At 35.1% G+C, this 15,727-nt stretch overlaps 2 protein-coding genes across 4 annotated transcripts in view; one reads left to right on the top strand and one right to left on the bottom strand.

Annotated features, from left to right (window-relative positions):
* The window catches only part of uri1 (URI1 prefoldin like chaperone), a 68,718-nt gene extending 58,263 nt beyond the window's left edge, over positions 1-10,455 (bottom strand). Inside the window, exons 1-10 of one of the 3 annotated variants that reach the window (XR_012393710.1) lie at positions 10,088-10,448; positions 7,578-7,612; positions 7,197-7,275; positions 5,751-5,886; positions 5,582-5,673; positions 5,448-5,508; positions 5,159-5,366; positions 3,355-3,610; positions 1,967-2,118; positions 1,072-1,870 (exon numbers count right to left, since the gene is read on the bottom strand). Coding sequence is in view for 2 of the 3 variants with exons in the window: in NM_001030145.2 (NP_001025316.2) it covers positions 1,627-1,870; positions 1,967-2,118; positions 3,355-3,610; positions 5,159-5,366; positions 5,448-5,508; positions 5,582-5,673; positions 5,751-5,886; positions 7,197-7,275; positions 7,578-7,612; positions 10,088-10,168 (1,344 nt within the window). In the remaining variant the exon portion in view is untranslated. Of the gene's footprint in view, positions 1-1,071; positions 1,871-1,966; positions 2,119-3,354; positions 3,611-5,158; positions 5,367-5,447; positions 5,509-5,581; positions 5,674-5,750; positions 5,887-7,196; positions 7,276-7,577; positions 7,613-9,656 lie in introns of all 3 variants that reach the window. The other 2 variants (NM_001030145.2, XM_073929231.1) reach the window with 2 other exon arrangements.
* A 1,991-nt stretch (positions 10,456-12,446) lies between these two features.
* Positions 12,447-15,531, top strand: pdf (peptide deformylase, mitochondrial). The gene is given in 3 exon segments (NM_001033730.1): positions 12,447-12,589; positions 12,795-13,408; positions 15,358-15,531. Coding segments are annotated over 2 exon segments (744 nt in total). The 5' UTR covers positions 12,447-12,589; positions 12,795-12,822; the 3' UTR covers positions 15,516-15,531.
* The last annotated feature ends 196 nt before the right edge of the window (positions 15,532-15,727 follow it).

The following is a 15,727-nucleotide window of genomic DNA, read 5'->3' as shown; positions in this document are numbered from 1 at the left end:
AGTCACGGGTTGGTATGTAACTCGGTTTTGCCGTCATTATTTGGTACAGGTACAGTACAATAGGAATAACAAATCTCCAGTACTTGCCTTTTCAGTTTATTTTAAACAGGCAGAAGTGTTTTGTCACATTCAACTAAAGAGCTGAAGAGCTTCTTGTGATTCAAAAATACAAATTAATCACGTTAAGTAAATATAAAACTTTATAATCTGCAAATTAGGCATTTCTAGTTCAAAAAATAATCTCAGCCCTTTAAAACAACGGAACAACAATAATAATATATTAAATTTAAGATTCAGTTAGCTTCAAAACTGAAATCTTTTATTAAATGCACGTAAACAGAACCGTGACCATCTGTGACGGTTTGGGATGAATGCATGTACCGTTAACATCCCTAGTGCAGCACTACATGCAGCAACATGAGAGCTGATCAGTATGCAGGCCACATTTTAAAGAGCAATGGGTCGTCTGTTGAAAACCTTGGGTATAGACTAACCCCAACGTCCCCACGTTTTCTAGTAAACAACACCTAATTAACTAAATGACTTCTTCAGAAGAGTAACAATTTTGCACCAGATACAATTTAGATTACAGCAACTGCAACATGATTACAAAGGATCTCCTGTGGGATTGATGGTCCCATAATTAAAAGACTTGATTGTGAGCTACATACATTGATATAGAGTTAGAGGCTTAAAGCTTAAAGTTGCAATGAATATGAGGTACTGTTTACACTAGTGCTAACTATACGTTTTGTAATATCCTGGCATCCACCCTTCTCCGACATCTTTGTCCTGCAAAAATGAGCATTTGAAAATGCTGAAGTTTTAGTTTAGAAATGCTGGTGTACTGTTTCAGTAAGACAGACTGAAACGCAAAGTTTTAAAATTGAAATGGCTATCCACAGTTCATCTCTGACTGGTCCTCTGGATTATTGCGTATCGTTCCCTGATTTGTCAATTCGTCATCACACAATCTGTTCCCTCACAGTTTCACAACTGGTAGACGGCATTTACAGATGTCAGCAAAATATGCACATGCCCAGTGAGTGTGAATGGTCATGCATTTTACACAGTATATTGTAAACAGAAATCATTTTCCTGAAATACAGTAGGAGTAAAAACATGGACCAGTGTTTTCATTGTATAATGACACTTTTAAAAAACGCAGACTAGTCTAAACGCAGTTTGAAGTAGTAACAGTGTCTGTATTGAGACAGATTATCATAAAATAAAGTAAAAAATATGGTGGGACGTTATACATGCTCGATGAGGACTCAATGGGACAGTTTACACAAGGAAGGAGACAATTCTCTAATCATTTACTCATCCTCCATTTGTTCCTAACCTGTTAGACTTTCTTTCTTCTGTTGAACACACAAGATATTCTGAAGAATGCTGGAAAAAAGCAGCCAATGACTTCCAAAATATTTTTGTTCCTACTATGAAATGGCTTCTGGTTCTTCAGAACAGTTTAAAATCACTTGAGTGTATGTTTTAATATTTGGGTGAACAGTGCCTTTAAGCTGCACACATGATTGGAAAAGTCTTGCATACATCATTAGATAAAAGTTTAAAACCTTGCAATCAGACAACAGATCTATTTTCAGCATTTGAATAGAGGCGTACCTCAAAGCGTCCGTTCATGTGGGGACTTGTCCCAGTCGGGCTGTCCTCCTCTGTAATGCCATCGCTGGTATCGCTGTGTGTGGCGTCATCATGGCTCCATGATCGTCCAAAAGCTGCCCGCCGCTCTTCAAAGTCTGCTGTGCTGCTCTCGCTGGTGTCGCTGCACACACTGTTCTCACGGCTGCGCGACTTCAGAATGGACTTTCGAGGTATTGGTTCTCCATTCACCAGGTCCACAAACACCCTAAAACACACACACAGAAAGTGTTGAAACGGAAGAGCTAGAAACACACTAGAAAAAGGAAGACGAGACTAAAAGTGAATGAATGTTTCCTGTTACCTATAAATGTCTGCTGGGCTTGTGATCTTGTAACTTTCAAGAGGAGAGTGGCCACTGCTTTTGCCACTTTTCTTTTTATGTTTGGCTTGCTCTTTTTGTTCTTTTCTTTCGCTGAACTTCAGGGTGGTGTTCTTTCCTGTGTTTATCCTTACCTTTAAAAGGGCAAAAGAAAAATAAATGAATTATGCAAAAGGTTTTGATTTTAAGACATACATGAGAAAGAAATTGAATTAAAAAAATGTTTTTTAAAAAATGGGTTGGGGTTGAATTTAACAGAGTAAAAACCATCATTTTCCCTTCATTGAGCAAGTAACCATTCATTTGAACTCATTGAAATTAATCACAAGGATGATTTTTCAGTTTTTAAAGAAAAATTACCAAAAAAACTCAAAAGTCATCCAATAAAACATTTGGAGTATTTCAATCAGTGGCCTATAAAAAAACACTACCATCCGTACAACCTCAAAAATAATGTTCTGTTTTTAAAAATTTTAGTTTTTAAAAGGCATCAGTTTTCGTGGTGTCAGATGATCCTTATCATTTTAATAAGCTTATTTACAAAGAATAACTTATTATTATTTGCAGCTGGAAGGACATTCACTATGTAAAACATGTTAGATAAGTTGGCGGTTTATTCCACTGTGGGGGCTCCAGATTAATAAAGGGACTAAGCCGAAAAGAAAATGAATGAATAAACATCTTACTATCATTTACCCCATGGGTTCCCAAACTTTTCAGTCTATCACTCTCAAATTAACAATGCCAGTGACTTGTGACCCCCCCAATATGCTCTGAGGTGGTTATACATATACAAACCTTGTATGCAACAACGCGCACACACACACACCAATAGTCCCAAGTCTATTTTTAATTTAATTTTGTTGATCAAGTTTGCAAGTTTAGTTGTGGCCTGTATTTATTTTTAATGTACGCGAGTGGCGTAAAACTTTATCTTGGTTCCACAAAATCAATCTGCCGCATCTGAAGCTATAGCTGTGTCTTTAATATAACATAATCATGTAATTCTCTTTCATTTGTTGGATGGAAACGCTGCTTTATTAGCAAATATTTTATGCAATATTCCAGTTTTGTGCATAGATTTAATTCTCATCTTTGGGAGAAAACATAGCTACTGACTTCCATAGTTGGAAAAAAAATGCTATGCCAGTCAATGGCTACTGTTTCCAACATTCTTCAGAATATCCTATTTCGTGTTGAACAGAAAAAAAAAAAACTCAAACAGGTTTTAAACAAATGTAGGTTGAGTAAATGATTTCAATTTGACGCTCTTTAAATGAATTATTAAATCTATAATGATTAAAATCTTTTTTCAATATAGCTTTTGTAAAAAACTAATCTAAAAGGAATTTCTGAGGCTGTTGACAAACCTTTTTGAATTCCACAGTGTGAGAAAAGTAGATAGTTGGAAGACCATTGTCAGTTTCCTCTTCACAGTCTTCATCATCCTCCTCCTCCTCAGGGTGCGAGCCATTAGTGCCGTTCATCTGAGCTGTGAGAGATGATGCTTTCCAGCCATTTTCCTTCTGATGGCCATTAACCTGGACATCACTGCCACCATCTGCTTCCTTCTCTTCCTCTGAGGAGGAAGTGGTGTCTTCTCCATTAGTGTCTGTGCTGTCCAATCTGGTATAACAGGGAGAAACAAAATAGACTAAATCTGTGAGTGTACTACTAAAAATCTGCAGCTAAAAGTTTTAGAGAGTACTTTTCTGTATGTCTACTGCATTTTTTTATTTACTTATGCATATTTGTGAGTTTGTGATTAATGGATAAGAATTGATTTTTAAAAAAATGTCGATCTTACTTAAGCATGCTAAAAAAAGAAATCTCTTGAATAAATCTTTGTACAAATATGTAATTAAAATCACAATTAAACGGTAAAAATATAGTAAATACAGTGGTGAAAATAAGTATTGAACAAGTCACCATTTTTCTCAGAAAATATTTTAAGGGTGCTGTTGACTTGACATTTTTCCAAGATGTTGGTAATAACTAGGTAAATCCATATATGCAAAGAAAACCAATATAATTAGACTAGAAATTGAGTTATGCGAAGCAAAATGAAATGATGCAGGGAAAAAAGTATTGAACACATGAAGAAAGGGAAGTGTAAAAAGGCAGTGAAAGCCTAGACAGCAGCTGAAATCTCTCAGTAGTTATTTAGCAACCTTCTGCCCTTCATCATTTAAATGAGTATTAGCTGCTTTAGTCCATCATTTACATTATCAGCATGATGAATATGAAATCAGGGTGGACATTTCAGCAAACACAGCTAAGGAAACTCTTAAATGGTTTTAAACAAAGAAAATCAAGCTGTAGAATGGCCCAGCCAATCCCCTGACCTGAATCCAAAATAAAATACAAACTAAAGACCATCAAGCTTCTTACACTGTTGAAATCTGTGAAAAACCTCACAACAGAGAGTCTTTAAGATGCCATCACCAAAAAAGTATTTTATTTAAAGTGTTAAATACCTTTCAGTAGTTCAGTACTTTCTCCATGTGTCATTTTATTGTTTATACACAGAACTCATTTTTCAGATTTATTTTATTTAGTTTTATTTTTATGTTTGTATTATTTGGGTTTTTACCTAAATCTGTTTCAATACCATGTCAACACCTTTAGAAATATTATTCCCAGCAAAAAAACATGGTGTGTTCAATACTTATCGTCCCTGCTTTATATTAAACATTATTTCTTTTATTTTTCTATTTAAATTTGATTGACTTGATACATTTTAAAATGTAATCCATTCATGTGATATAAAAAATACATTTACAGCATCATTTTTCCAGGCTTTAGTGCAACACAACCTATAAAAAAGTATTCCAATTACGGTTGTCACAATACTGGAATTTGATACCACTGGGTACTGAGATTTTAAAAACCGGTGAACCGATGATTTTTGCTGCCAATCACAGTCATTTCTGTTGAGCATTTGAACACAATGGCAAATCAGCATGCTCCACAGTGCCTAAATGTTTGCGGAAAATAAACGTTTTAAAAATTTCAGTACCGACTGGTATTGAATTCCAGTATTGAGACAACCATAATTCCAGTATGCTGCCTTTGAGTTCAATAAACATTTCATATTGTAAATATATAAAACAACTATTTCATATTTTTACTGATTTTTTTTTAAACACAGAGTTAGTTGACGAGTGTTTTTACCGGAATCTCTGGTCCTGCAATTCCTCCTGTCTCTCTAGTTCGTCAAGTCGAGCCCACAGCTCCTCCTCTGACAGCACTTTTGCCTTTCTCTCTTCATCGTCATCATCATCTTCTTCTTCTTCATCTTCTTTCTCCTTGTTATCTTTCAGCTCCAATATATATTCCTGCTTTGGCTTAGAGTTGGGTTTGTGGGCCAAGCGATGTTTTCCTGGCAGTTCAACTTACTGATTAATAAAAGATACAAACAGCCTAATAACGCTTAAAGATAACCTGAATATATTAGATTTACCTTTGGTAATTTCCTCCTCATTTACTACCTCTTCTCTTATGTCCACATAATCTCCAGTCTCCTGTTAAGAAAGTAATAATGTGATGTTTCCATATAAAATCACACAGTAATGAGGTCATGCTACGGACACTTACGCCAGACAATTTTTTAAGGTCATCTGTAAAATCGGCTCTGTTTTGAAAGTTCTTTATCACTTTTTGTAAGTCGTCTAGTGCATTTTCGACATCTGGAGAACAAGCATATATGTCAGGTCAATGGATTAATTGGCTAAAGTGATATATTAGTAGAAAAATGCGAACTCACGTTTCTTTCTGTGTTCCACAAGTGTGTCGGCTTGTTTGGCAGAACATTTTGCGAACCAGTTATCCCCGAGGAGCACCGTTACCTCATTAGTGTGAACTAACTTCCCCGGCATGAAAGCCAAGGGACCAAATGGTACCTACAGTGTAAAAAACACCATATAATGAGCATGTTAAGGACTTCTAACAAACATGGACTTCGAAAAAATGTGACATGCAAAGGCCCATTCATATAAAAAACAATAACTATAGATAGATAGATAGATAGATAGATAGCTATAATGTCATCAAAATCAACACATATTATCATTGTTATTATGAGCATGTGCTGCAATTATGTTGTCTGTAGAGGAGTGAGATAATTATTGTGTACGATAATACTGTAATTGTCATTTTAATGATGTGCTGTTTAACAACGTCACTCACAAAAACATCTTACAGATTCTAAAAGGAGTCAGTGTGTGATGAAGATTATTAGGATGCACTTAAAATGACTCTATAATTAAAGTTATGAAAACGAAAATGCCAACCTAAACCGGAACAGAATATCTCAGAGGAAGATTTCAGTTTTTTAATTCAGATTAAAAAGATTAAAAGGCGGGTGAGTGTGACGTAACTGTTTTTTCATTAGAGTTCAAAGGTTGCCGTGTCCAAATGCTTCGTGATTTCCAAAAATCTCATATATGTTATTAAACTATTAGAATGATCATATTTTATCAGTTATTATATTTTATTTGTGACCCCTGGGGTTCTTATGCTAGATTAACATCACAGCAATAGCGTTAGTTGCAGCAGATTGATTTTGCAGTACAGTATTAAACTGTCGCGAGGGACTTGAGTTGTTATTTTAGGGGCTGCGGGCCATGACAAGTTGATTTAAAAAAAGCACCTAAATAGTTTTGCAACTTGCGATTTTTTCCCCCAGTTGAATAAAATATTTTTTATTAATATATTTCACCGTTAAAGATATTTTAAATAGTGTAAAAATAATGTCGTCTTGTTCTCATGAACCCAATCTCATGGAGTAAGCATCTAGTCACACCCCTACCATTCATAATTCCTTTCTTTGTTTCTAAATAAATCAGTCGTTTTCAATAAATCACTAGAATGAGTGTTTAATTGAATTATAATTCAGGGATGGATGATCCAAATCCATGTTTTTCAGAACCAATGCGATAGCAAAAATTCAATATTGGCTGAAAACGATAAACATGATTTACCTGTGGAGAATTACTATCCCTGTAATAATTTAAGATGTAGATTATTAGATAATCTTTCTTGTTTATTAAATGCAACCAAATAAATACAAGCTTTCTACAGGTTTTTAGAGTTCTTCAACATATATTCTTTAGTGTTCAGCAAAAGAAAGAAACACACAGAGGTTTGGAATCACTTGAGGTAAAAAGTCAGTAAATGTTCATTTTATGCTTTTTAAAAAGTGCCCTCATACCATAATATCATAAGACAGCTTGTCAGGTAAGGTCCTGAGGCGATCTTGAAGAGATTCATAGTCTTTTCCCACTTTTTCCCTGTCAGTCACAGAGAAAAACAAATCACTTAAAAAGGAAAAAACTTGTTTGTTGCCATACGATTTCTATTTCTGTCCCATCTGCTGAATGTCTTTTTAAAATACTGACAAGGCATATAAAAAGACCTGCCAAATCTTTTGTCATAACCATCAAACGTCTATATAGAGAGTATAAATAGCATTTCAATTCTAAATATAAACATGATACAAGTAATAAATCATTAAATAAGCTTCTGAGAAACATTGACATTGATGATAATGTTATGGACAACGAAACTTGCTGAACTACACGAGGACACTCACCAGTGCTCAATTTGACTTCTGCAATCTTTTACCACCTGTTGTGGAAACACAGACAATGCATCATTTCATAACTACTGAAATATTAAAAATACCACAGACAACAATTAACAACCACTGCTAAATTATCAGTAATGTTTTAGTAGCGTGAATTGGCCATCACAGAGAATGACAGTCCTGAAAGTTCCTTGTGAAAAGTGGGACAAGCCTTTACATATTATTCCCATTCATGTCATTTCTCAATAAAATCAGAGTAAATGTTACATTTTTTTTTTTTTTTGCTATTGAATGTTTTTTTTTCAATTTCCATAAAAGGAATGAGGTTATTTCAGAGTGACTGGCAAAACAATGACAGTTTCAAGGTTAATTATGTGCTAAACTACTAAAATAATGTGATGATAGTAGGTTAATTATAACTTCCAATGTAAATACTGGTGTGGAATATGCAAGATCTTTACAGATTCTACAGGTAAATGACAAGATGATGTCAAAAAAATTTAAATAAACACACAAACACACACGTTTTGTTTGGCTGTACGATATTCTGCTATATCAGCACTTGTACAGCCTTCATACTCTTCTGTATTATTCCGCCCACATAGAGTGACAGCAGATGAAAAAACTTACTACAGATTGACAAATATAAGGGTTTTGGACAACATAATGTACTTTTGAGGTGAGAATGTAGTTGTTTAGATTGCAACTTTGCAGTTTATTTATAAGGATAGTGGCAATTTTAGAATATTTATAATTTCTGAGAGACCGTTAGCCTGTCACTGAGCAAAGCATAGACGGTTGACGTTTTGCTACAGAATGGCGACAAAAACCTCGATAAGTGCTTAGGGGAGGAAAAATTCAGCAAAAATAAAAATAAAAAAAATCAAATTACAGCTGATCAAATCATTATAAATAAGTGTCACTAAGTTGATGTTTCTCTTTTGTATGTTGTAGTGCTGTATTTATACCATAGTAATCTGGTTGCATTTGCGTTGCTTTGGTTTTTTCGGGGTTAATTATTGTGATCCCCCAATCGCAACAGAGAAATACTGGGAAATCTCTAAACATTGATGGCATTTCATGCCGTTCATCCTTATAATCTTAAAATGTGAGCAAAATGACCTGTTTTGTCATCACTTTAGACATTACGCTAGAGAATCCTTTAAATACTAGCTCTAAAGTGACGTTAGTGAATTAGCACAGGTTTCTGCTGTTCTGATGTCAGGTGCAGATGTGAATAATTGCCAGAAGAAGGTAGTTCCTCATACAAAAGTGTTTTTGAGAGACTCCGGTAGTCTTATGCCACTGAACTGTTGAACTCGTGGCAGTGTGATATGGCTGTATATCGTCACTGGTGGGACACTAAGGCCAAAGGGTACCAAAAAAGAGGTACGGTTCGCTTTTAGGTAACTTTTGACATTTTAAATGGCCATAAAAGCATTCCGAATACTAGGTAATGTCAAATAGAACTTTATAATTCTAAGGTGACGAGATTATATATATATATATATATATATATATATATATATATATATATATATATATATATATATATATATATTAGACACACACAATTATAAAACAAACTTTTGTAATATAAAGAAACTAAATTTATGACAAAGTAGTAAATGAATGATAGAATGATACTGGCAGAGAATATGGATTAAAAGTTACAAATACTTTGTGTTTTGGGGTTGCACTGTAATGCTTAGGACTAGGAGTATTTTAATGTCATCAAATGATACATGTTCTAAATATACCTGCCAATATACAGTATATTCTACTTGGTATAAACTTCTGTTATGGTAAAATATTTTTTATGGGTGTCTTAAGCTAAATGTGGCCATAATAATAAATGTAATAGACAAAGCTATAATTATTATTTTGTTGCTCAGGGATTCTAAAACAGTTTTTTTTTAAAACACATCTTTGCTGTAAAGAAAGCAGGTCAAACGTAATTTTCAAATCCAGCCAACTGGGTGTTTATCTTCAACTGTGAACAAATGGGGTCAAAGACATTGTGTGTATGACATTCACCTATTCTTTTCACTCCATGCACATAGAAATGGGTCAATTAAACCTTACCTTCACAGGGAGTCGTTTCCATTTCATTGCCTACTCTAAAAGTACTTTAAGCTTTTACTTGCTCTATACATTAAGGCAACGTGGGCATGTGCCATGTGGTTGATTAAATTGGAGTTAACGTCACATGTAAAGTTTTCTACTAACATCAAGATAAGCTTCATGTAAACACATACACGTGGATTTTACAGCAAAGTATTAAAAACACATGCAAACAAAAATGCAGTAACTGCAAAAAGAAAACCAACGGCAACACGTGATACAGAGAGAACTTTCCAGAGAATGAAACGGGCAACGCTGCAAATATACAAAATAAACGACATTAAAATCGACGACAAATCTTTCAAACGCTGATGACAAATCACGTTTATGAACATCAACAATAATATCTGCAGGAATGCATTGTTGTTATGGAAATAAACATTACTCCTGACCTTCCTGTGCTCATCTTTCAACCTCTCCACGCCTCGAGGCAAATCTCTCGTACTCCGTTTGACTTTCCCAACTGCAGCCATTTGCTCGTGCATCCACAATCAAGCAAGGTTTTTGTGTGATTAAATATCCAAAACAATGAATGCTCAGGGGTTTGAAGTCCTATAGAAATGTTTATGAATGCAATGTGATGCGTTGCACTCAATTTGTCGCCTCGTAGTCATCAATGAAGCAGAACGAGTCGTCCAGTATATCGAGATTGAGACCATTTCACACGTGCATGGTACGATGTCAATCTAATCCCGAAATTTCCTCTTGTTTACAGTCCACCGACGGCCTGCTTCCCCTGCGCCATGTTCATCTAATCACGGATGTAGTACGTGCTCTGGATATCGCTCTCCTTCTACGACGCAAGCACGTGATCTCCCACTTTTGCTATTTAATTTCACTTTCATTTATAATTTTCGACTTTAAATGCTTAGCTGCAATAAATTTATTGAGTTATTCGTGGACTTAAATGATTACATGCTGAAATGAAATTAAATAAACAACTTTTAGTATTAACGCCACTCTTTAAAATTGGCAAACGAAAGTGGTCGCTTGTTGGGACACGTGTATATATACATATTTTGATAACAGTAAATGTAGGTACTGTCTAAGCGCTTTTGTTCTGTTCACTTTATATGTTTAAATGAAAACATGGGTTGATGATGAGAGGATGTAAACAATCCTCACGCCAACGTCACGTGACGTTACGAAACAGGAAGTCGTACAATTTATGATTCGACAAAAACAAAAGGCTTCTGTACAATTCAAGGAGCTTAGAATGACCATTCATGATCATTCTAAGCTCTTTGGTACAATTTCATGTAAGAAAGTTTGCTCATTACCCCACATTTAAAATAAATAAATAAATAAAATAAGAGAAGTTACATTTAAACTGATTAATAGATGCTATCCAAACCATTTGGATCTAAAAAGGCTTATGAATAATATTAACATCAACTGTCCATTTTGCTTAGAGATTCCTAAAACTTCTGTTCATTTATTTTGGAATTGGCCTCATTCAGTGACATTTTGATGTGATATTCTTGATTTTATAAAAGATTATGTGCTGGCACATTTTGCATTTACTTATAAGAATTTTTTTTTTTTTTTGGTTTCTGTAAAAGTCAAAAGGAAAGTAATACTTATTTCATAACCTGATTTTTTTGTTGGGCAAATTTCATATTCACAAAAACAAATTTTGTAAGTGTATTTTGTTTAGGGTTAGGATTTTCTTTCTTAATGTAAAATTGAAATGAAAATGTATTTTGAGTCTATTGAGGGATCAACAAACTTAAAAGCAATAAGAACAAGGACTTTATTGCAGGATTTGGCACTTATCTTGGACTAGATGACTGAAAACCCCTGGATTGTTGTTGTTGTTTGCCCTTACAAAAATAACTGCAGTAAACGAGAGCAGTAAACTGAAGTAAAACTGCAGTACAACAGCAGTAAATAGAAGTATAATTGCATATGAATTAAGTACAATTGCTATAAAAATGAAGTATAAACACAGCTCAAATGCAGTACAATAAAGTTTAACTACAGTTTAAGTTCCAGTTAACAAAACAAGTAAACTCTGTCTTTACTGCACTTGTGCAGTATGCCAATGTCTAATATGCCAATGGCGTGTTAAGTACTACACTTATGATTCAAGGGATTTGTTCTTCAACACCTTCCGAGAATATTTTGTACTTTTTTAGGGATGTATTTTTTTGGATTCAAGTAATTTTTTATTAAGAATTTTAAGAGTTAAATTGCAAAAATAAGTGCAGTTAATTGATCAGTACAACAGCATTAGCCTATATACAACGAAAACTGTGGCAAAATTCAATGCAACTGCAAAATAGCAGTATAATAAGGTATAAACAGTTTAACTGCAACACAATAAAGCTCAACAGCAGTAAAATCTGCAGGACAGCTGAAATAACAATAAATAAACTGAGAGGGAAAATATCGTCACCATAGAATTATAAGGTTCTATCTGACATTTTTTGTCAAAATTGAGTTATTCACATATTCTTTTTAAATGACAACTTATTTACATTATGGGATTTTTTTTCACAAGTTGAACTCCTTTCAAAATACTGAGCTAAAGTAAATTTTCATATTTTGCAGTGCTTCTTGTCCGGTGTGAGACTCACTTTATGTCGTAAAGTGAAACTATAGAAATTAAAAATGTTAAAAAAATAAATACATTGCGACCATTGTTTTTGTTAACATCCCTCAAAATGGTCTATACTCACTGAGAACGTCTCTTCTATATGGTGTATGCCCATAGACTAAAATTACATGGTGTATGTCCCGAAGACTTTTATTTTGAAGAAAATGCAGCTCGTAGGAACATTTTCCGGAAATGGCCTCAGCTGTCCTCACATTGAAGCATTGAAGTACTTCTAAGCGCTTAAACACGTTTTCACACTAATATTTATTACCGTAAGGATTTTATTACAGTATTGGTGAGTAATTACATTCGAATATAAATCCTTTGCTTGTTAAAATAGTTCAGATGTATGTCAGGGGAAAATATGTGTGCTTGTGTATATAAATACAGCTTAATGACCTAAAACAAAACAAACCATTGGAAATCATTGCATTTATGTCCGATGCACTAATAATGATTGAATAATGATTTTTTTCCATATTACTTGTTTCTTTTTCTAGCTGAAAAAAAGCAACTTTCTATCTAGTCATGATCAGGCACTGCAGGATATTTTCACATCTTGTCTTGAGAAGTCAGTCAAGTCATGTACACTCAAGTCCCGTTAGGATACTCTTGCCCTTGTCAGCAAACACATGTACTGCATCCCCACGCACTCATTCTACCAACGTCAAGGTGCGCTCATACTTGCAGTACATGAAAAGGAAAGTCCAAGGTTCCCCAGTTCCTCCATACAATCACGTCTGCCAAGTTGGAGATCCTGTCCTACGTTCACATGCTGCTGAAGTTGAACCCGGAGCCATTCAAGGTCCAGAAGTGCAGAAGGTCATAAAGACCCTGGTGAAAGTGATGAGAAAGCTGGAGTGTGTTGGTCTGAGTGCACCTCAGATTGGTGTTCCTTTACGAATATTAGCCCTGGAGTATCCTAAGAAAATGCTGGAGGAAAGCTCCACCGCTTCTGTTGAAGCTCGAGGTCTGGTGGCAGTGCCTCTTATGATTTTTATAAACCCACAGTTACGGGTATTAGACGGACGCACAGTCATCTTCCAAGAGGCGTGTGAGAGCATCTCTGGGTATTCAGCATCTGTCCCACGATATGTGTCTGTAGAAGTCTCAGGTAAAAGATGTCAACCTGTATTAAAGGGTTTTACTCGCCTTTGGCTCATCCAAGATGTAGGCGACCTTTAAAAAAGATTTTTAGCAGGAAATGTGGTATTTTTTTATGTATAAGCTAACAAAATAAATATATATGTGACTCCTGATGAAGCATTGAGAGGTCTTCACATTGAGGACTGCTTGTCAAGGCTGTAGATTAAGGGTTCCTTCACCCAAAAATGAAAATTCAGTTATTATTACTCCAGACTCATGCCGCTCCAATCCTTTGAGACATTCATACAATTTTGGAAAACAAATGACAATATTTAAGATGAAATCAGAGAGTTCTCTGACCCTCTATAGACAGTAACATTCTCGAGACGTTCAAAGTAGAGCTGCACAATATATCGTTTCAGCATCGATATCACAAGGTGCACATGTGCAATAGTCACATCGCAAGATATGCAAAGTTAAGTCTGAATTATAGTTGACCAGGAGCCACAGAACTGTATTTAATTACTGTATTCATGCAAAATTTATATACAATTTATGCCCAAAAAAAGTTCTCACTTTTTTGTCTTGTTTCTTGTCCAAAGATCTACATTTTAAATTAAAAACAAGATTTACTTACACCGCTTAGTTCAAAGTCCAGAAAGAGAACCAAAATTATTTTCAAAAAAGTAAATGTGACTTCAGTAGTCCATCTTAAATCGTAAACTCCAAGAACAATTTTGTGAGCCAGAAATCTGTATAAATGACTTATAATAAATGATATATAAATGCCAGTGTTTTTTCTTCCATGATGTGTAAGGGTGTGCATTTTCTATGGGACGAAAATTACATTTGTCCATAGTAAATGGACCCTGATGTGGACCCTGAAATGGACCCCTGATTATTTTTACCGTTTTTTTTTCTAGTTGCATTTTTATTTCTTGTACAGTCGTTCAACTTCATTAGACATACCTCTATGTATCATCAGAAACCAAGGGTATTAGTTTAGTTTTGCTTGTACATCTCTGTAAGTGCTGGTAGCCATTGATTTAAAATCTTCATGTTCTACTGAAGAAGAAAAAAAACAAGTCCCCTATATCTGGATGGGGTAAGGGTAAGTAAATTAATAACAATTTACATTTTTGGGTGAACTATCCCTTTAAGTGACAATAAGACTAGATTGTAAAAGCATTTAAACCAGTGGTCTCAAACTCACTTCCTGGATTTCCACAGCTTTGCATAGTTCATCTCCAACTCACACCTGCTTAATAGTCTCTAGTAGTCAAGAACACCTTAATTAGTTGGATCAGCTGTGTTTGATTAGGGATGGAGCAAAACTCTGCCAAGCTGCAGCCCTCCAGGAATTAGGTTTGAGACCTATGGTTTAGACTAGGGGTGTCGAAACTCGCTCCTGGAGGGCCGTTGTCTTGCAAAGTTTAGTTCAAAGTCAAACCCCAATCAGACAGACCTGGGCTAGCTAATAAAGCCCTTAAAATGCTGTCACCCTAGAGTTTGATCATGCGGAATTCTGTTGTGCGGCGCTGCGAAAAATAGTGGGATTAAACAAGACGATTAGACATTTAAAAAAAGCCAGCGAGTGGTCCATGTTTTAAATTTCTGTCCAGAGAGGTCATGTGTTGATCCTTGTTTCATCTCACGCAGTCAAGTAAAGCAGGTCAGAGTTCACCAAGCTTGAACTTTGCACCGCAGTGGCCTGCGAATCTTGACGCATGGCCTTGCGTTTCCGGTCTGATACAATCGCGTGCACGTGAATGGAAGTCTATGGGGAGAAAAGTCTAGTGTGACCGCAGCTTTACAAGGCTTTCTAAAACTTCCTTGCAGGCGTGTGAAAGCTAAAATCTGCAGGACAACGAATCTCCAGGACCGAGTTTGGACATCCCTGATTTAAACAATGTAAATATTTTTTTGTGTCTTGATTATCCTCTATGCATCAAATCAAAGTTTATCTTCTTTTCTAAGGTCTTAATGAGAAAGCGGAGGAGGTCAGCTGGAAAGCCAGTGGATGGCCAGCCAGAATATTGCAGCATGAGATGGATCATCTCAATGGAGTGTTATATATTGATCACATGGACAGCAAAACCTTCATTAATGTAAAATGGGAGGAGCATAACGAATAAAGTTTTGGAAACTTCATTGTTTTTTTTATTTCAGACAAAAATGTTTCTCATCAGTTATCTGAAACAACAATTTTATCATCTTTCACAACTAAAGAAGATTTCTAATGTCTTACTGCAACAGCATGCAGCGGAGACTTAATCCACCTCTTCATATTCAATAGGATAATTTTAGTTTTATTATTTAGAATTTAGAATCTTTTAAATAAAATAAT

This window comes from Danio rerio, chromosome 18 (assembly GCF_049306965.1).
Source record: "Danio rerio strain Tuebingen ecotype United States chromosome 18, GRCz12tu, whole genome shotgun sequence".
Taxonomy (NCBI): Eukaryota; Metazoa; Chordata; class Actinopteri; order Cypriniformes; family Danionidae; genus Danio; species Danio rerio.
This window is presented reverse-complemented; position numbering and strand designations above follow the sequence as displayed.